The following is a 20,671-nucleotide window of genomic DNA, read 5'->3' on the forward strand; positions in this document are numbered from 1 at the left end:
TTTACCACTCTAAATACCTTGATTACAGACAAAAAGTATCCACTCATTTCTAGCTGGCGACCCTCCGTTTCTGCCAGCTGAAATAACTGTCACTGGCAGATATTCTAGCTGTAGATAGCTGGCTAATTATGTCACCGTTAGCTCCGTGAGTTGCTTGGAAATGTTGAAACCCGATGACTTTTTAATGTTTCCATCATCATTGTTTTTTAAGCGAGAATCTTGCTTAATAAGGGGTTTTGCATTATTGCGTCAGCATTGTTCTTGTCTTGCAACGTAGAGAGAGTTAGTTATTATACTACATGTAAGAAAGGTAACAAGACGCACACTTTATACTAGAAAACACTACTGTCCACATCAATTGTGATCAATATCACACACAGTGTGCTCTTCAAATTTAGATTTTATGGAACTAAAGCTTCTGCTTTTTTTTCTTTTTCACTAATATCTTACCCTGTTTGCAGTGCTTCAGTATGTGGTGAAATCCAAAGCTTGACAGACCCATTTACAGTAACTAAGCTATAATTGGGCCGTCGCTGTTCGGCAAACTGTCAATTCTTTGTATTGTTTGTCTCCCGTTTCGAGTATCGGCTCCTCCTTTTCAGTACAGCTGTAATATTTGGCTGTAATATTTGAAACAAATAGCCTTCCTTGGTCGCTGAATTTTCCTGCTGTGATGTAATGCCCCCACGATGCCCAAAACAGAGCTGTCACTGCCTGATGACATCATGCAAGCTGCAGGGAACGGCCTTCTCACGAAACCCACACAGCTGGTCACTGCGTCGCATGCTCGCTGGCTAAAAGCCTTGACATGAATATGTATCTCCATCATCATCATCATCATCATCATCAGCAGGACTCACCAAGAAATGAGACTCTCTATGATACTGTAGGTTCTGACCCGTAATTCCCTTCTCGCTGATGGGATCATCTTCATGTCTGTGATAGCTGCATATTAGTTTGTGCCGTACCCCTGGGGGATCATGTGCCGGTGACACACCCAGCATCATTTGTCACAGCGTTACCATTAAGCACAGCAGGGAGGCTTATTAATATTCATGAGGGGGTGAAGCGATGTAGACCGGAGGTAGGGGTGGGGGATGAGCTGCAGGAATACCTCCTGGGTGTTCCGAGCTGATCACTGTGTTGTGCGTGAATTATTGTGGGTAGGATCTTTGCGATGTGCTCTCAATTGAGCGCGAAGAAAACAAGCGAATGCTTTTTAGATGACGGCAACATCTGACCTCGGGTGAATCAGCCGCCCTAATCGATGTCGGCGCCTTTCATAAATATTGATGAATTCTAGGCACCCATCTGTGTCTGACGCCGGCGTGTTCCTGACCTTTCAGTGAAGGTCTTGTCCATTGACCGCCAAAGCTAAGAACCTTCATGAAGGCGCCGTTTCAGAATCCAAATCGCTTTGTTCACCAAGCAGAATAAATAAAAAGGGGTCTACTTGGAGACGCTTGTGTTTGAAGCATGTCAAACATTTCCATAGGCACAAGGTGGGGTCAGAGGCTAATGAGGAGGTTTGGGCAAAATCGACCTTCAAAGTTGATAAAATGCTTGTGAAATAAAGGTAGCGAGCAAATACTAAATGGAAACGAGGTGTTATAGAATTTACTTAACTTTTTTCTGTTGCGTAATATGGAAACAAAGAGAGGCTATGAGAGTTTTTAAAAGCAAGTACCAATGTAAACCACGACTGAATACTTGTTTTACTGTTGGAATTTAAATGAATAAAAACATTTGATTTAGAGCATTTCAATATTTTACCCTAAAACATAGCTGCAACTAAAGCTTTTCATTATGGATTGATCAAATGATCGTTTAGTCTATAAAATGTGGAAATTGTCTGTTCTGAGTGACGTCTTGAAATGTCTGGTTTTGTCTGACCAGCAGTCCAAAAGCCAAAGATATTTCGATTAGCCTACATTCAACGGAAAAGCAGTAAATCCTCACAATGGACAAGCTGGAAGTAGAAAATGGTTGATGTTTTTGCTTTAAAAATGACTGAAAACAGCGGGTTATCAAAATGATTGCCAATTACTTTTCTGTCCATTTTAATCGTTGCAGCTCCAACCATCAATCTTAAAGTAACAACAAGTATTCAGTAGTCAAAAATAAGTAGGTTGCTTATGAGATTCATATTCTTACAGCCTTTCGTTGATTCTATAAAACCGAACATTGAAGGAGTAAAAGTCGGGTTGGTGGAGAATAAAGAGGGGGTGAACGCAGGGCCCTTAGTCTGCAGCAATGGAAAAGGCAGCAAATAAACAGTTTAAAGTATAAAAGTGCTTATATTATGCTTTTTGGCTTTTTCCCTTACCTTTATTGTGTTATATGTCATTTTTGTGCATGTTATAGGTTTACTAAGTGAAAAAGCCCAAAGTCCACCCCAAAGGGACTTACCATCTCCAACAGAAAACACTGATCACAAACGGCTCCAAACAGCTCTACTGTAGTCCAGCCTTTACTTCAGAGACAAACGTGCGTCACTTTGTAACACACGTTATAATGCTCGCCTAGCTGCTAGCGTGGCACACCCTCATACTCTGCTTCTGACTGGCTAGTAGTCCTTACCTAGGTATTGAGCATGTGCGACTCCCAGCAAAGATGGAACGGAAGTGTGATGCCTCACTCTGTAGCTAAAACAGAGAACTCAACACAGGGTGAAAAGAGGAGCTGCAGAAATGTGCAGTACAACAAAAGTATGGTGTTTTTTGAAACTTAAACCATGTAAACCTATTCTGATATAACCTCTAAATACAATTATGAACCTGAAAATGAGCATAATATGATCACTTTAAGATTTTATAACATTTACACTAAATGTATTTTATCTAAGATAAATAAAGTGCCCTCAAAAAGGACCATAAGACAGGAAGAAATATGCTATCTGAAAAAAAGCAGAAGGGTATTATAGCATACAGATGGACGGTGCCAGACTGGGTTCTGCTGATTTGTTATGGCCCCCGTTCTCCTTGTGCACCTATGAACCATCTGCTGAAAATAATTTCCTTCCCGAGCAAACCAATCTGCCCTCATGTTTTTCCCCTCACACAAAGTTTTGAGTGGAAAATAAATAAATGTGCTCCTATAGAGCGACGGCAACATACGCTCTGCCTCTGACACCGGCCTGAGTTTAATTTATCCTTAATGTTTTCCACTGCCGTACTTGTTTGACAGCGAACGCGGTCTGCCGTGATTCATGTGTGTCATTGAATTCTCAATGTCCTCATTTGTGAGGTAGTTTTCTGGCAAACACTTGTCCAGAATGTTATTAATGGGTTAGTGAGGAAGCCGTGCACGATGCACGCCGTGTGGACATTTTGTGGTGGAGTGTGGCCATCACACTGCCGGTTTCACAGAAGCAGTTGAGGTCATTGAGAGTGACTGAATGGTAATCTGACATGAAAGCAAACGGAAGAATCTTTTGGCAAGCGAAGAAATACAGTAACTCACAAGTAAACCATTTGCGTGAGATCCCATTACTCCTGTGAGATCTCCAAACCTGATAGATTTCCCCCTGAAGTCACAAATCATAGCTCCTGCCAAGACGGTGTAAAGTGTCTTAATGACATACAGTATTTGCGGTTTGGGGGGACGAAAAGTTGACACTCTTAACATGCTGCAAATGGTGAAATGAATAATGACCAGTGAAAAACATCCCAAAGGAAGGCCCCTTTTCTCTGTGCCGATTTGTTTAACTCGCAGCTTAAAAATCCTGTTACATTTCTCTTCCTGCAAACCTGAGGGCTAATATTATGTCAAGGCAATAGACCAACAGAGGATCAGGCTCTACAGCAGATCTGGCTGCTCAGCTTGCTCCAATCACTGGCATTCTGGTAATAAGTCCATTCCCTCGGCCGCAGGGCCAAATGGCTGCCCAGAGTGCTTTTGTGGAGGGAGTCTGAAGAGAGTCTCTAATTATGGCTGAGTAGACTTTGGTGCAGGGCTGTGAAATTAGAAATATTAACATCATACTCTTGACTAATTCAGTTAATAAATTGCAAGAGGCTGCGGTTTTGTCTCCGAGGCAGTCTTTCCTTTCCTGAAGCGGTGTTCCTGTGAATCCCTGGTCTACACACTCAATTTGCATGTCGGCACAAATTCTAACTAAAAAAGTAAAATAAATGTTTATAATTACCCCTCGACAAGACACACACACACACACACACACACACACACACAAAGCTACTGTCCACATCAGTTGTGATCAATAACACACACAATGTGCTCTTCAAAAGTTAGATTTTGTGGAACTAAAGCTTTTTTTTTTTTTTCTCACTATTAGTTGTTGTGTAATCCTTCACCCTGTGTAAACTGCAATGCTTTGATGGTTAAGTGATCTTTTTATGACTCATGATGTTGTGCTCTTTCCTTTATGCAGGGCCTGTGTGTTATGGTAATGATATATGCTCTGTATTATTCATTTTTAGCCAGAGGCAAACATTTGCACTGCATCAGACGCCGGCTGCATGTAGCAGCTCAGATGCGGAGAAGAAAAATGCTTACCGCACCAAAAAACTCTGTTGTACCTCAGAAGCATCTTGCTAAAGTTAAATGGCTGAGGAAAATAAACAGACCCCCTGCTTTATTTTCAGCCTTGTTAATGTGACTTTAAACCTCAGTTGAGGGCAAACTTCCTGAGTGAAAGGCCAGTTCTTCAAACCTCTCTTTAGAAGTACTGTATACTTCCTCAGTTCAGTACGGACTGCTCTTTTTAAAAATGAAATTGTGCTATTCCCTTGGACTTGGAAATCATGCAACCACCTACTCAACCATTTCCCGTGTTGCTGGATAAACCGTCCGGTCAGTAATTGCAGTAGTCAATGTACACATAAACAATAAAAGGCTTGATTAAAAAAACAAACCATGTCATTTGAGACAATAAAGACAAGAGAGCAGAGGAAGGAGGTGTCACCTCGGCCGTTGAGCTGCACAGTAATTGGTCTTGGGGGCTCTTTCACGGTCGGGGGGGGGGTGGGGAGGGAGAGAAGATTGCTTCATTAAAGTTCCTCTTCTGATATCCGCAGCCGCCACACTGATAGAAAAGAAGATCTTAACTGAATGAAGTTGCCATTAGGGGGAAAAAAGTGGCCGTGGGCAACAAACTGGAATGGCGAATAATGCAGATAATGGCCTTTATTTGAGCATGGCTGTATTCACACGCTCCAAAACATACTGATTCCCATTCAATTACGTGTTTACTTTCCTGTTTTATTTATCAGCCCCTTGGTGCAGTTCTTGGCTCAGACAGCTATTTACCTGCTCCCGTAAACAGCTCGCTGTGTGACAGGCTGCTTTGGAAACACGCTGGGGTTGTGCTCGGTGGTATCGCTGCGTTCAGTGTTGTTTTCCCCAGTAACATATTTGCATGATTTTGTTTTTCTCACCTATTGTATGTTCTAGGCTATCTGATCTTTTCAATGTAACCTAACCTCAAAGTATCAAACACCCTTGTTAGACCTGAAAGGTGGTGTTGGGTTTTTTTTTTTTTTTTTGTTTTTGTTTGTGTTTTTGTGTTTGTGTTTGTGTTTTTGTTTTTGTTTTTTTTTTTTTTTTTTTTTTTTTGTGTTTGTGTGTTTGTGTGTGTGTGTGTGTGTGTGTGGGGGGGGGGGGGGGGGGGGGGGGGGGGGGGGGGGGGGGGGGGGGGGGGGGATGTGTGTGTGTGTGTGTGTGTGTGGTTTCTCCTTTCACAGAGCAGCGGTGGTCAGCTTGGATTCATGCCGGTAACAATGGATTCCTTCAGGGGCCAGTTTTTGTACCTCTTCATACCACTCGTGCAGCACTTCCATCCATATGCTTCCATCCATATGCTCAGTACGTTCCAAACAGTCATACTACCGCAGAATAATGACTAAATATACTGCTTTCACCTAGGTGCATCGGTTACAGTACTCTGTGGAGATATTTGTCACAGCAACTAAATTCACCCAAACATTCTTGTGGTTTTGAAATCAAGCTGTATCTGTATCCGCTGCAAAGCAAGATGGCAAAATCATTTCTTTGAAAGTGTGTGAATGTTTCTCGACAGTTTTCTGTGAAAAGAGGTTTCACTTTGTGGTTGCCTTTTTAAAAGGCCAGACATTTCACAGATTACTTAATACAACCAGGAACCCTCCCATGCCTGTGAACTGTATCACGGTTAGTTTAATAGAACTGGACAATGAGTGAAAAAAATGAACATCCTCTGCATATTCTTGAATTGTGGACGACTAAGCCTACTGTGAATGAACTGTTGCCAGTGCATACGGTCTGGCACTAACAAGACAAGAGTCTTTGAAGGCTTACCAGGGTACTCTGTGGAGCTGCTTCTGTGACAGTAGAGAGACGACTGTATGTTGTTTTGTCTAAATGAAAGTTTCTGTTAGACTCTATTAGTACCACATACACCCATTTTAGGTAAACAAGTTCCTGCTGTTTCCATACAACTGTGTTTTTTTACACTTGCATTATTGTATAGTTGTCGCTTTCAGTTTTGTTCTTGATGTAAGAACTTAAGTTTATTCTGGTTTTTCATTGCAATCTGCTCTGGAGTGTGGGCTAAATTCCCCAAATGAAATCAGGTTGGATATCTAAGATAAAAAAAGAATTTCAAGAAGAAACTCTGAAAAGTCTTCTCTTTTTTTTCTGCCGGTAAATATAATCCGGGTAGATGAATTCACCTGTGAGTGGCACAGTCCTATCTCCTGACTACATCTCTTTCATCAACTTAACCCAAGCCCTGATGTCCGTGGCTATTGGCTCTGGGTGACAAGATTGGTTAGCGATTTTTGCAGAGATTAGCCCAGCTCTCATGCTGCAAGATAAAGGTTATGGTTTGCATTGGCACCAATCTGCAGAATGCCCTGACTATGAAATAAGGCAATGTGGATTATTACATGGAGCAGAGAGGACACCCTGGTCTCACATACTGCACTGCATCATGAGGAGGAAAGGTCATTCAATATATATGGAAATTATTACTGCTGTCTGTGATTATGGGGCACAGCTTGGATAGTTTTCAGGAACTGAGAATGAAAGGTAAAAGTGATGAAGTAGGTCTGTGGTAAAGTGCTCCTTTATATTTGAAGAAGAAGAAGAAACCATTTTCTTAATCCTCCTTTACTCTCAGTGCCGTCTCAGGGTTTCAAAGTGTCCAATCTATCTCAGCCTTGTGTGCACTGATGAGTCTTTCTTTGTCGAGGTGAAGCACTGAGCGAGGTCAGTGTGGGATGCAATTACTCGCTCCCTCACAGGTTCCACAAACACTGTGACTGAATCATGGTGACGATACAAGCTGGTGTTGACGCTACATTTAGTGAAAGAATCTGAACGGTTGTTTCTAGAAAAAATAAGAATAATCACAAGTAGATGATCGTTGAGGGGAAGAAAACTCAAAGAAAGAGAGCAGTGTGACTCTGTGGTTCAACACTATTTTGGTGCTCTGTTGTGGAGGAGGCAGCCCAGCTGTCAAAGTGGGTTTTACATGAGTGTAATCTCGCAGGACAGGGCAGTGGCAAGACTCTCACGGACACCCGCACCCTAATGCATCCCAGACCCTTTGAAACAAATGACCCAAATACTCACTGAATCAAGGCATTTGGTTGACAGGGCACTGCAGATGTCGTGTTACTTACACCGAGGTTAGTATTATTGCAGCCTCAAACGAAGCCCATAAGCAGCACTGTTACACCAGTCAACGTCTTGTTTTTGTGCTGAGCAGATCTGTCTGCTTGAAGAGAAGATTGCTTTCCAGAGAGAGAGAGAGAGAGAGAGAGAGAGAGAGAGAGAGAGAAAAGACAGGAGTGACACGGAATATTTATCGGACTGTCGCTCTCAGTTTTCGGGCTTTGTGTTAGATTATCGTGGGTTTGTTCTTCTTAACGCCTTCATTGAGCCAACATTAATTCAATGATGCTATTTTTTTTTTAGGCAACAATGAGGACTTCGCAGCCGTGCATGACTAGTCAGAACCCTGCAGAAATGTTAGTTTGAAGTTGCTCTTGCAGAATTAAAATTAATATAGTGTGTTGATTACCCAAATATTACTGTGAATTGAATCTGTCAGTTCCAGAGCATAATATTCTACCCAGCTATTAACCCGGGTCAAGAAATCATCAGCCATTTAACTCCTGTCATTAAACGTGCATTAATTAAAGCCTGGCGAATGGGAGCTCATGCACGCACTCACTGATGCGGATTGACGATTTCCTCACTGCTCACCTCTCCCAAAACGAATGGCCAAGCGAAAGGCTGTCAGACCCTGAATGAGCTGGCCCTCAACCAGCTGCAACAAAGCACCAAAGGAACGCCCGAGCCGGTGGGGGGAGGAGGTCTCCAAGCAACAGCCAGCGGTGGCATGCACATTGAGCTATTGACTTAGCCTTTATCCACAGCCCTTGTGCAGTTGTCAGATCCCCTACAGCAATCTCGCTGCTGAGCGAGGACCTCTGCCATGCCCGCTCATCTCTATCTTTCCATCATCTCTGAGTTATTACCGCGGCTACAAACTCATCAGCCTCAAAAGGAATCGAGCATCTGCTTTCAATAGAGATGTTTGGAAATGGAATAGTCGGCTGTCTTTTTTTACGGTAGTGTCAGGGAAGCTTTTAAATAGCGTATAGGAGTGGAAGTGTTAACCTTGAGGTGTATGTGGCGCAGAAATGTAAGTGCAGAGGGGGGAGTGCCCAGAGCAAGAGAAATAAGCTGTCTGTGTGGTTCTGTCAACAGCAGGAAATGTAGAAAGTAATGTCTGAAGAGTTGGGAGAAGGATCACAACAAGTTCAGTTGATAATTTAGGTCAATCAGTCGGGATCACTCTGCCTAATTACAAGCCAAACAGGATGTGCTTGAAATGAACTAGTTTGTACAACACGTCGTCGACCTCATCTGAGATGTTTGTAGCTGTTCTGAACGGCCAAACTCAAAAACGGGGTGAAAGGCCGACCGTCATAGACAGGAGAGAGACGCCATACTCGGTCAAATATTGGGAATAAAGGTGAAAATGTTTAGACAAGCTTTCCTGGAAGGCTTTCATAGTGTTGCACCCGTGTGCCAGAAGTGATTTTGTGAAGATTGAAGAAAAAAAAAATAAGAGAGCTTGGGAGAGAGGTTTAATTTTTGCCTACACAAATCACATCTGCACACCTGGCCGATCATTGCCTGCAGTGGGGGTGCTTGTCAGATTGAAGCATACTGCTGATTTGAGACTGCCCCCTCTTAGCGGGCTTTCACACCGAACACGCAAGGTGCTGCGTTGGTGTTGCTTCAGGTAAAGGTGAGACATGAAATATAATTCAGGAAGTCCAAGTTAAGTAACAGATCCATGAATCGGAAGGTGAATCAGATGCACAGCAGTTTTATACTACTCAGAGACAGGATTTTACAATTCTGGAAAGTTAGCACAGCGGCAACTATATAATATACTATATAAGTGTGCGCTTGCACACAATTGATTGGCCACCACAATATCATGCTTAGCCAGGGTCAGCTTTTATAGATAGTCCTGTGTTTTTTGCGCTTACACCCGACTGGGTCACTGTACTGGCCGCATTCAAGTAAATGGGCTGCAGTTGTTCTGAATGTGGCCTAATTGAAAAAAAGTCAACTAATTGACAGTTGGGATCTCGGTCGACTGGTAATTACATGAAAAGTAGTCACAACTATGGCTATTTGATAGGCACCACATCTGAAGAGATCCATTTGCATTTATCTGCAGAGGGACAATAATACTATTAATATTACAGATGGGCAGATTAATCAGTTAGTTAAAGAACTCCTCCTTTTAAAATGTTGTTTCTTCAGTCACGGGCATCCCTTCAAGTCAGTCATTTATTGAACAGAAATGTATTATGGCAACCTGACATCTTGGGCCCTATTTTAACGATCTAAGGTTCTGGCGTGAAGCGCCTGGCGCAGGTGCGTTTTAGGTTGTGTACGAATCCACTTTTGCTAGTTTAATGGTGGAAAGAAGGGTCCGTGCGCCAGGCGCATGGTTCAAAAGGGTAATGAAAGTGCAATAAACCAATCAGAGTGTCCTCTCCCATTCCATTTAAAAGCCAGGCGCATTTGTACCTTGGCGCATTGTTATTATGACCGTGGATTTGCTGAGCAGGAATGAGAGATTTTCAGGAGAAGAAACTGATCTGCTCGTGCGTGACGTGAAAGCGCACGATCAGATCATATAGTACTATTTCACATTGTAATATTTTTATTTTTAATCTTCTGCATGTTTGTGTGCTGCTGCACGTCCCTGTGTGCGTAACGGGCATAGTGTGTGCGCGCTGTGCACGAGCCTAGGCACGTTTTACTAATGCTCTGTTAAAATAACAATGAAATGCTGCGTTATTGACTTGAGACCAGGTTTTTGTTGGTCAATGGCACAATCACTTTCCGCTGCCTCAAGATAGCAGTACGCCAAGAATGCACCTGAGCACACCTCCCTGTAAGACCAGCACGCCCATGGGCGCACAGATGGGCGCACGTGCATTTGCTATTTAAAAAGACGTGGGCGCTGGACGGGAAATTGACAGCTGCGTCGGTCTTAAACTAACGAAGACACTTTGCACCAGGTGCAAGATAGGGCCCCCTGTGTCAAAACTCATGCAATTCCAGCCATGGCATGATGGAAATATTTAATTTTTTAAATTTCTGTTAAATAACACAACAGAAGAATGTAGGAACGGCTGAACATGACCACCAATTTGTACTGCGGTTTGCCCTCACTTTATATTGTTACGACAGGCTTTCCAAGCACAAGTAGCAGCTGGCTATCAGATGTCAACATCTGTCTCTGTGGCTATAAATCCTTGTATTTGGAGGTCATTTCCTGTACTTGGTTTAGATAGCGCTCTCTGTCTGACCAAAATGCAACACTGTTTCTTTGGAAGAGAAACACAAAACCTGGTCATATAGATGTAGCATCGTTTGTGCCTGCCAAAACAAATGAAACCAATATTGTAAATACTCACTAACATGTTTAATGTGAACATGTCCTTTAACACCTTATTTGACAGCTTGTACAGCAAGCCCCCGCCATGTGTATGGTGGAAGTTATCAGTTACTGCAGCACTAATTTAAGTATTAGGTTTACAAAGACAAGTACTCTGTATGTGTCCCCTTCTCATGCACCGACAATGCACAGCTTTGTCCCTTTACATTCTTTGCTTTTGTTACTGTAATTTCCACTCTTCTTTGTGCCGGAGACAACACAAGTCCAGATTGGGGACGTCCTTATCGACGGTGGATTTTGAAGTAATTCCCCAGAGAAGAAGTAATCATAATTAGCTAATTAAAGAAGGCTTAAGAGAGGGGCGGTGTGAAAGAGTGGCAAAGTAGATAAGTGAAAATGTGCAGTGTTGATACTGAAGGAGGAAGGAAATGTCTTATTTCTATTTATGGAGAATGATCTGTTTTTCAAGGGCATGCTTGGAGCCAGATGCTGTTTTTAACAGTTTGCTGTTTTGAGGTTATTACGCAGGAAATCTCTGTCTGAGATTATTGGTTTATGTCTGAATAGAAGTGAATACAACAGCCTTGAGAGAAAGAAAACCCTGTGTGTCGGGCCGTTCGCATACACCCAATTTGTAAGCACATCTGCCAGAAAGCTAAGGGTTGGCGTTAAACACCATCCCTGGTAATTACATGAAATCGGAGGGATTGTTCATTGTCCCGGGCTTTGTGATCTGGACATTGTCCCGGTCTCCTTTCTGGCTCTGTGCCAACTCAGGGTCTTACCACAAACAACAGTGGGGGAGGGAGTTCTTAATATGGAAATGGCATTAATTACTAGGCCTATACAACAGATGTGACCTCCAGCCTCCACGTCGGCATAAATACTCATCTCATGAATGAAAACTGGCTCGAATATGAAATCATTTTACACTGGTTGGTCGTTAATATCTCTCTTCTTATTGTGTGAAAGACTTTGTTTTAACTGAACACTTGGTTACATGTTTAAACTGATTCACTGGTGTGTGTCAGTGTGGTGTGTGTCAGTGTGGTGTGTGTCAGTGTGTGCTTCAGTAACTCAACTCCCAATAGCAGGTAATCTAATCTTCCAATCACAATTTTTTGAAAGATAATCTAAATCATACTAAAATAGCCTTGAACTACAACAAAAAAAACACAAACCCCCACCACTTCGGCATTCCCCAAATCTCGATCATTAACTTGTCAGAAGCCAGAATTTACCGCCTGAGCTGCTCTTTCCCCCCCAAATCTCTGTCAGCCCGCCGGCAGGCTGCCGGGTCCAATACGCTGGGCTGATTAACATATTAACAGGTCTTTTGTTTCAATTTTCTAGCGCTGGCCCCAAAGGAGATAACATCTACGAGTGGAGGTCGACCATCCTGGGACCCCCAGGCTCTGTGTACGAGGGAGGCGTCTTCTTCCTGGACATCGCTTCACGCCAGACTACCCATTCAAACCTCCCAAGGTCAGCCGCCTGCAGACATAACTGTTATTATATTTGGGTGTTTGAGTAGCTGACCAAGTATCAACTTCCTGCAAAGTCTGGAAACGTGTGGCAAATATATCTGGGTCATTTAATGATCTGGAAAAGAGATTGTGATACACCCACTGTATGATCACACATTGTCTTCCATCATAGACACACATTTATTTTATTTTGCAGAACTATTGCAGGTACATATGGCCATGTGGTCATTACCAGCAGATACGGAGAAATCTCAGTGTTGATTTGGAGTCACGTCTCTGGCCACCGGATGAATTATTTCAATATGAACTATATTATAGGCACTTTAACTTTTGGTTTTAGTGCTTTTTTATATTAAAACGTATTCATAATTATTTTGAGGAAGGGTTGCTGAAACTACAAAACGGCACATATTCTTCTGACGTGCACAGTCTGTCTGTTTTCCCATGAATATTAGGGTTATCAGAACAGACTGTCATTATCTTAAGTTATATGGGGCATGTTTTTTCTAGAAGCCCTGTGACAGACTGGGAATCTGTTCAGGGCCTGCCCTGCCTCACGCCCTGTGTTTACTGGATTAGGCTCCAGCCACAGACAGTTTTTTTATATTGACAATGTCAGTCATCAGTTTGCAAACTGGAAGATGAAGTTATGGGGTCTCACAGGGTCTTTAGTTATTTTTACAGGTTCACACACCTGTTCACAAATCATGTCAGTTTGGGTTCAGGCATCTCTCCAATTATCCTCCCAACACACAAATAAGCCTTGAAATGAGTTAGAATATAGCAGGTTAGGGACTCTCTAAGACTCATTATCTTACATTATATGGGGGCATGTTTTTTCTAGTAGCCCTGCGACAGACTTTAGTTCAAAATCAGTGTGTTTGTGTATGTTATTGTTCTGGGGGGGGGGGTGACACGGAGTGATGAGAAAAATGCAGTGCAGACAGATTGCGCCAAGCTCAAGGTAATCCCCACTAAATAGTCTATAATGGCCGATAAAGTTATGTAATTATTATTCAGCTTTTTTGGCCAATTAACATTGTTTCATCGTAGCTAATGTTTCATGGCCCAGTACTTGGCCACTGCTCGGGGCTTGCGATCCCCCACTGGTCTAGAAAATGAATGGATAGATGGACTGATGCAGTGTGACTTTTTAATGCATGTGGATGACAGCGTAATGGCAGAAAGTAAGATACTGTAGTAGAGCACATTAAAGCACACTGGTGTCATGGCAGTTCAGGGTCAGCACTCGGCACTAAAGCTTTTTGACACTCTATACAGCTTGGTTTGCACTTCTTTTATGAAGAATCGTTGTGTTTTTTTCAAATCCTGACCTGTTCAATGCACAGCGTCTGCAGAGTACTTTAAGGATGTTGAGTGGCTGTCATTATTGAACATGCAGACTGTCGGGGCCAATCTCCCTTTAGTTTGCAGTGCACCCTATTACCCTTTCACTTGGCCTTCATTTTCTCCCTCCCCCCCTTTCTGTTATGGACACCCCTCCCCGTGATCGCTCGCCCTCTTCTCTCCCTCTTTCTCGCTCTTGTTGCTGTGTAACCACCAGCTCTGTGTTTGACAGCAGACTCAAACAAATCCAGACTCCGGCCCAGCTTTGTGTTGCCAGAGGGACTTGAGTGTTTCCGCCCCGGCCAATACCTCCTACCCCTCCGACACACTGTGATCTGCAGCCAAACCCCCTTGCGCGCGCACACGCACAAACACACACACACACACACACACACACACACACACACACACACACACATACATACACACACACACCAAACCCTTTGGCTGCCTTACACTCCCTGAATATAGAAATGCTCCAGTGAAGCTGAGTTGCTGTATGCACTCAGACCTCAGGCTTGGGAGTTTTAGACCCAGAATCCGACTCGCTTTTCTAAAATCTCAAGACTCTGAAAGAGAAACAAGAGCTGACAAGTATGCCAGGTGGATTCGTTTCTGTTTCTGAACTCCGGCCAGAAGAGCAGCTCTGTGTCTGCGGAGGTGGAGGGGTTAGTTATTTATAACGCCCTGCCCCTGTGTGATTTTTTTTTTTTTTTGGAATGCCAAGGCTCATTAGAGGTTTCCTCTGGAGGGTCAGGAGGGACAGATGTTGGTGATTGGAGCAGCGGGGGCAAACAGTGGTGTCAAGTGTCAGAACCAAACAGATGTCAAGCTCAAATCTGAGCCGAGGCAGACGACCTAAACAGTGGGAGGTTTAGTTGTTCAGGGTGTTTGAGCGGAGCACAGTTTAAGCCTAAATCCAGGGAACTTTAGTGTACATGTTATGGGTCACTGTTTGAAGCTGTGTGGTTTGGGGAGGGTGTTTACTGTGACGAGTAAAGGAATTCATTTGCACTTGGGTGCTGGGGTCCAATATTCAAAGCGGCAACAAAACTGTTGTTGTGGGGTTTGGATTTGACATCATGCTGCCCTCTGTTGGTCAGTCTGATTTACTTAAATATCATTAGAATTGAAAGTGTTACTCGATATCAGATGGAGTAAATGCTGTTTTCAAGCCATCGAAATAACCCAGAAAACAAAAATCTAAATAATATATGTTTCGGTGACTGTAATAGAATACAGTCATTTTATACATCCTGTATATTTGTGGCTACGTGCTCGTCCAGCAACAGTGACAAATGGTGTTAAATGGAGCAATCGAGCAGAGCCATTACACTACTACTGATGCTGATGCATGAGCGTTAATGTGAGTCAAAGAGAAAGAGGAAGGTGAAAGGCCCGCAGCAGCCTTAAACTGTCCTCCATGTCTCACCTTATTACTCCCAGTTATAACAAGCTTCTCAACCTGGCAGAATACACAGCAGGTCGACTTTCTTTACTCCATCTACTGCTAACATGCTCATATTTGAGATTATAGTGTATCATAACTCTTTCTTTTCTCTGCAGGTCTCTGTTTTCTGTGTAACCGGAATGTTGCTTGCTATGCATCTGTGGAGCAGTGGTTTCTGACTGTTGGTGGTGGCAGTTACGAAATTAATTAAAAAGCCCATTTCGTCATTCAATTTATTTTAAGCTGCTGAAAAAGAACATCAGCAAGTGTGTGTTAAAATGGCAACATCCTGTTATTTTACCAGTTTTCCTGGTTATTTGTTATAAAGTGTGTATTGGCATATACATATTAGAGGTGTGCATCTTCACTGGTGTCGCGATTCAATTACGATTACCTGTCAACGATTCGAATGGATTCAATATCACAGTGCATCACGATGCGTCACCTCCTCAATATAAATATATATTGCTACACATGGTTCATCAACAAATTCAAGCAGTCAGATATGTATATATATGAACTCCCCTTTTTTTATTGTATCTGCTCTTAAAAGAGACACTTCCTGAATGTAGCGGAGTCTGAACACAGAGAGCAGACAAAAGGCAAAAACATAAAAAAGCAGCGATTTTAAAAATCAACATGTAACCTCAGTAGGCAATAATGGATTATGGTTTGTCACTGCATCGTCCAGGTCCGCAACGCGATGCAATGATTAATTTCAACACCCCTGATAGATATTAGTACATCATTTATCCAGTACACAATTCTCTTTCTTCTTAAAGGTAACCTGTTCCAATAAAGTGCGGAGGGAACGACGAGAATTAATTTACATCTTTACACCTACATTTTCTTTTCACGCAGTTCCCGTTTGTTGCTGACATTTCTTCACACTACCAGCGTCACTGTTAAATAAAGTCCTGTTTTCTTGCACGTGGCAAATGAGAACATTCTGTTTCTAAACATCTAAACGGCACTGATTTGTGTGTCTGCAGGTAACTTTTCGTACGAGGATCTATCACTGCAACATCAACAGTCAGGGGGTGATCTGTCTGGACATCCTGAAGGACAACTGGAGCCCCGCCCTCACCATCTCCAAGGTGCTGCTGTCCATCTGCTCCCTGCTCACAGACTGTAACCCAGGTAAGAGCTGCAGCTTACTGCATGGCCATCTGACGTTTGTTAAATGGTTTTTATTATGAGCCTTTCAGTGAAGTTAGTAGGTCTCTTTATCCACCTCAGTCAAACACGACTGAGCGTTGTTGTAGTAGTTGGCCAAATTGCACGCTGTCAAACACTATGTTTACTGGCTATTAACGGTGTATTAAGTACTGTAAGCCATGACCAATTCATACCCTCATTATTTCTCGATGCCATCTAACACTGACCGATCTTTGGCACAGTCGCTGTTGGGAAAAAATAAAACCACATTTTTACAGCAGCCGAAGAGCAAGTGAGCAGCTGACAGGGAGATCCACAATAAATGTTTAAGGAAAAACTAATATTATCATGTAATATGATATATATAAAAATAACTGATGATATGTCAGTTACTTTTCTTGGCTTGATAACAAAATGGGCATGGGTGCAGGCTGGAAAATGTGTAAAAAGCAACAACAACAAAAAGAATAATTGGGTCCGTGGTCCACCTTTTTAAAGATGTAAGATGGCCATTTTGTGCTGTCTTACATGTAGCAATTTTGAGTTCACTATGCCAGCGTAATGGAAGTTCGGGTAATTAACTTGCAAGATGGTGGTTTTATAGTCATGTTACCACCTTTCTCTCTCTTTACAGTCTTAGTTGCTCCTGGAGGGGTTGTCTAAGCTGTTAATATGATTAACTGGTTATTGATACAGCTGGATTTTAGACAATGTAATCAAGTCTACTTGAAGGTCACCACTCCATAATAAAATGAATGCTGCATCTATCCCCCAGGCAAAAAAACTCTTTATAGTTTGGAACCAACACGAGTCTGGTAGATGGCTTAATGATCTGGAATGAAATCAAATTGCATTTATATCCGTGTGGAGTGGAAAATGTAAGAAATCCAATACAATGTATGTACTTCCATTATTATAAGATGCTTGAATTTGCAAGTGATAACTGTTGGGAAAGACATCTTTTTGTTGAAGGTAACTTTACTTTCAATTGACTTTCAATTCAACTGAAGAAAATACTTACAGAAGAAAACTGATGATTACTGATGCATTGAGAGCAAAATACAGTCTGGTGGGATCTGGTCAGGATCTTCTCTGAAATGGAGATGGTTTGATGTTGTCAGTGGCAAATGGGAAGAAGCTATAATATAGAAAAGTAACGCACACCAAGGGTTGGAGTGAGGTGCTGATCACTGGAAGTAGACTTGAAAGTATCGCACACTCTGGCTCCATATGGTGAGGTGGTGAGGAATTGAGTCTGGGGGTTGCCAGGACGATACATTTACATCTCAGTGGTACTTGCGTCGCTGTTAGAACTACAGAAGTTCAAAAGACATCGACATGGCCAAAAGGTTACCACTTTTTTGTTTACTGATAACTGAGGGCAATATGGAAAACAGAGTAGTACTTCATTTGTTTGGTCCTCGTCACCTTATGTCACATAAGCAACGGTAAATTAAAGTGCATGTAGAAAAGCAGTTATTGCAAATAACAAAGGAAGAGTGTATTTAACACTGGGATAAATACGTGGTTTAGATCAGTGCATAACTAAAAGAGGGTTGGTTGGTTGCTGGCTGCCTAAATACGTTTTATAGGACACGCTGAAAACCAGCCACGACTGCATAACTGAGTAGGTATAAAATCCAGTATTTTGGAGATTCTGGATCCGGTTGAGTTCCTGTTTAAGTTAAGGCAGTGGTTCCCAACCTGGGGACCGGGCACCCCTTATGGGGGCGGCAAAGATCACAGGGGGTGCGCAAGTCTTTATCTAGTTTGAGGTTGAGGTAAAAAAAAAAATATTTGCACATGTTAAACACATTCTGATAATACACTAGAATATATAATGTATACAAAAGTCGGTATAAAAACTATATATTTTTGTTCTTGCTTAAAATTGGAGGCAGGCTACTTAGTAGGCCAGACCTCCGGGACCTCTTAACCTGGGACCCTTGCTGTCATCAGGTCAGCTGCTAGCTGCTATCATCCTCGTCTTTCCTGCTGCCACGGCATCACTATTTTATGAATAAAACATGGCGGAGAAACGTAAAAGTGCTGATAACTCCTCTGTATCAAAAAGGAAAGTAAGGCTCTATCTCGAGAGTTACCTCAACTTTGGTTTTCGGGTCAGCTTTTCTTAGACATAAGTAGGGGGGGGCGCCAAGGAAAAAAGGTTGGGAACCACTGAGTTAAGGTGTGACTCCCAGCTAGGCTGAGCTCTCCTCACAATAGCTTCTTTTAACAGAGATTCCTCAAAATCGGCCGTAAAGAAGATCCGCCATTATGACAGCTTTGATTTTTATTTTTTATTTTATTATTTCTTTTTTTCTTTTACACTTAACCAAACAACAACAGCGGCATAATGCTGCCCCAGTGTGTGATTTTTTTTATTAGCATGCCGACATTCCTGAAACCAAAGAGGCGTAACGTGCACCGTCTGCATCTAGTGTGTCGTGTGTGTAGTCCTGCCATGCCGGCTGTCCCTTTAAACCAAACGGCTGTTTATCCAATAAATTGAGGGTGTTGAGGAGTGTTTGTCATCTGCAAATTAAGTTGGCAAAATCATTTGATTTGTATACATAACCAAGACACTTCTTCTTGGCATGTTCCAAGAGATCCAAAAATAATAATAACTCAATCATTTTAGTTATACAACTCCTCTCCTCTAACACAATCGTTTACATAATCTGAGCCTGAGAGGATGAAAATGTTTGGAAACCTTTTCTCTGTTTACAGTAGATGCACAGTTTGTGAGTCCTGCTCAGCTGAGGTAACTGATTATACTTAATGATTAACATATCGTCTCTCTGTTTTTGTATCTTTCAGCCGACCCTCTGGTAGGAAGCATCGCCACACAGTACCTGACCAACAGAACAGAGCATGACAGAATAGCCAAACAATGGACGAAGAGATACGCCACATAGGCACCCAACCGTCCCCTCCTTTACTTCCCTCACCCTTCACTGTACCTCTCTCTACCTCTCTCTCTCTCTCTCTCTCAACCTTAGTCTGTCAAAGCACACTCACTAAGTGCAACAGTATACCTGCCCTCCTATCACCCTCCTCATCCTCCCCAACATTTTATCTACCTTTTCTGTGTTAAAAAAAAACAAAAAAATTCAAACAAAACAAAAAAATGTCCTTTTGTTCCTTGTTGACTTGAAAGCTTCTTTTTTTTATACAAAGAGTAGATTGGGATTTTTATTTTCCAATATCTGAATGTTGGAAGTATTGTATTGGAGAGAAAGAAAAAAAAAAACACAGAATATTATAAATATGATACGCATTGTCCTCCAGCTATACAGTATGTATTCTCATTTTCTTAGTGGCACCTGGAACAAACATGCAGAATATATGCTTTTACTTTGTTTTCCTTTTTTTTTTTTTTTTGTATGTGTCATCAATATGTTATCTGCATGGAACAGGAAGGTTTGCGTCAAAAAAAAAAGATCCTTCATGCTTTTTAACTTCCTCTGATTTTGTTTGTACTGTATGTATTTTTTCAAAGGCTTTTGAGGCAGACCACAAAAGTATAGGTCTGCCTGTAAAAGAGGCAGGACTTGTATATTTACTGGCTACCCGCCACCTCTGCAATTGCAGAGTGGTTTGTTGTGCACTTGTATTACTGAAGCACCCAATAAAACACACTGTGGTTGGCTTGTGAGAAAACGATGGGCTCTGTGTGGGATTTGTGTTTGACTACGGCCTCGAATATGTGCATCTCTTCGCCGATCTTTTATCCACTCGGTCACAGCTCAGGCCTGCCTTTATGTCTCGCACACACCTGATTTATAAAACTTTACAGTCTGGAACATTAGCTCAAATACAATAAAGTTCTTATCAGATATCTGCTCCCGTGGCTCATTAGGACTCCTGCTGTATGCTGTAGCTTTTATTACCTCTATCAAGCAGGTAAGATGTTTTCATGTGTTAGAAATTTTCAGGCTGCAGGATATCTCAGAAACTCATGAATGGATCTCCATAAAATTCTTCCTTTGAGGAAGAAGTGACTGTTTTTGGCATAATCCACATCTGTGATGTCTTTCGTTAGTTGCGCTTGAGGGCATGTTTGCATGATAAAGATGTCAGATTAGATGGTATAGGAATTAACTGAAAGGCTCCCCGTCATTGTAATTAAATAGCTTTTTGATGTTGAAATCGGTTATTCGGTTTGTTTTAGCCATGCTGGCAGCGTGGCTCTATTGATCTGTTAGTCCACCACTTTGTTCCAGACTAAAATATCTCAGTATCTGGATATAGTGGTAAAAATTCCGTTCAGACATTCAGATCAAAAATACC

General features: G+C 42.1%; 1 protein-coding gene across 1 annotated transcript in view; it reads left to right on the forward strand.

Moving 5' to 3' along the window:
• LOC120562210 (ubiquitin-conjugating enzyme E2 E2-like) overlaps positions 1-20,041 on the forward strand; it is a 40,159-nt gene extending 20,118 nt beyond the window's left edge. The window contains 4 exon segments of the mRNA XM_039805799.1: positions 12,290-12,384; positions 12,387-12,421; positions 16,213-16,360; positions 19,199-20,041. Of these exon segments, the coding sequence (XP_039661733.1) occupies positions 12,290-12,384; positions 12,387-12,421; positions 16,213-16,360; positions 19,199-19,296 (376 nt within the window). The 3' untranslated portion in view covers positions 19,297-20,041.
• Positions 20,042-20,671: the final 630 nt, after the last annotated feature.

This window comes from Perca fluviatilis, chromosome 7 (genome assembly GCF_010015445.1).
Source record: "Perca fluviatilis chromosome 7, GENO_Pfluv_1.0, whole genome shotgun sequence".
NCBI lineage: Eukaryota > Metazoa > Chordata > Actinopteri > Perciformes > Percidae > Perca > Perca fluviatilis.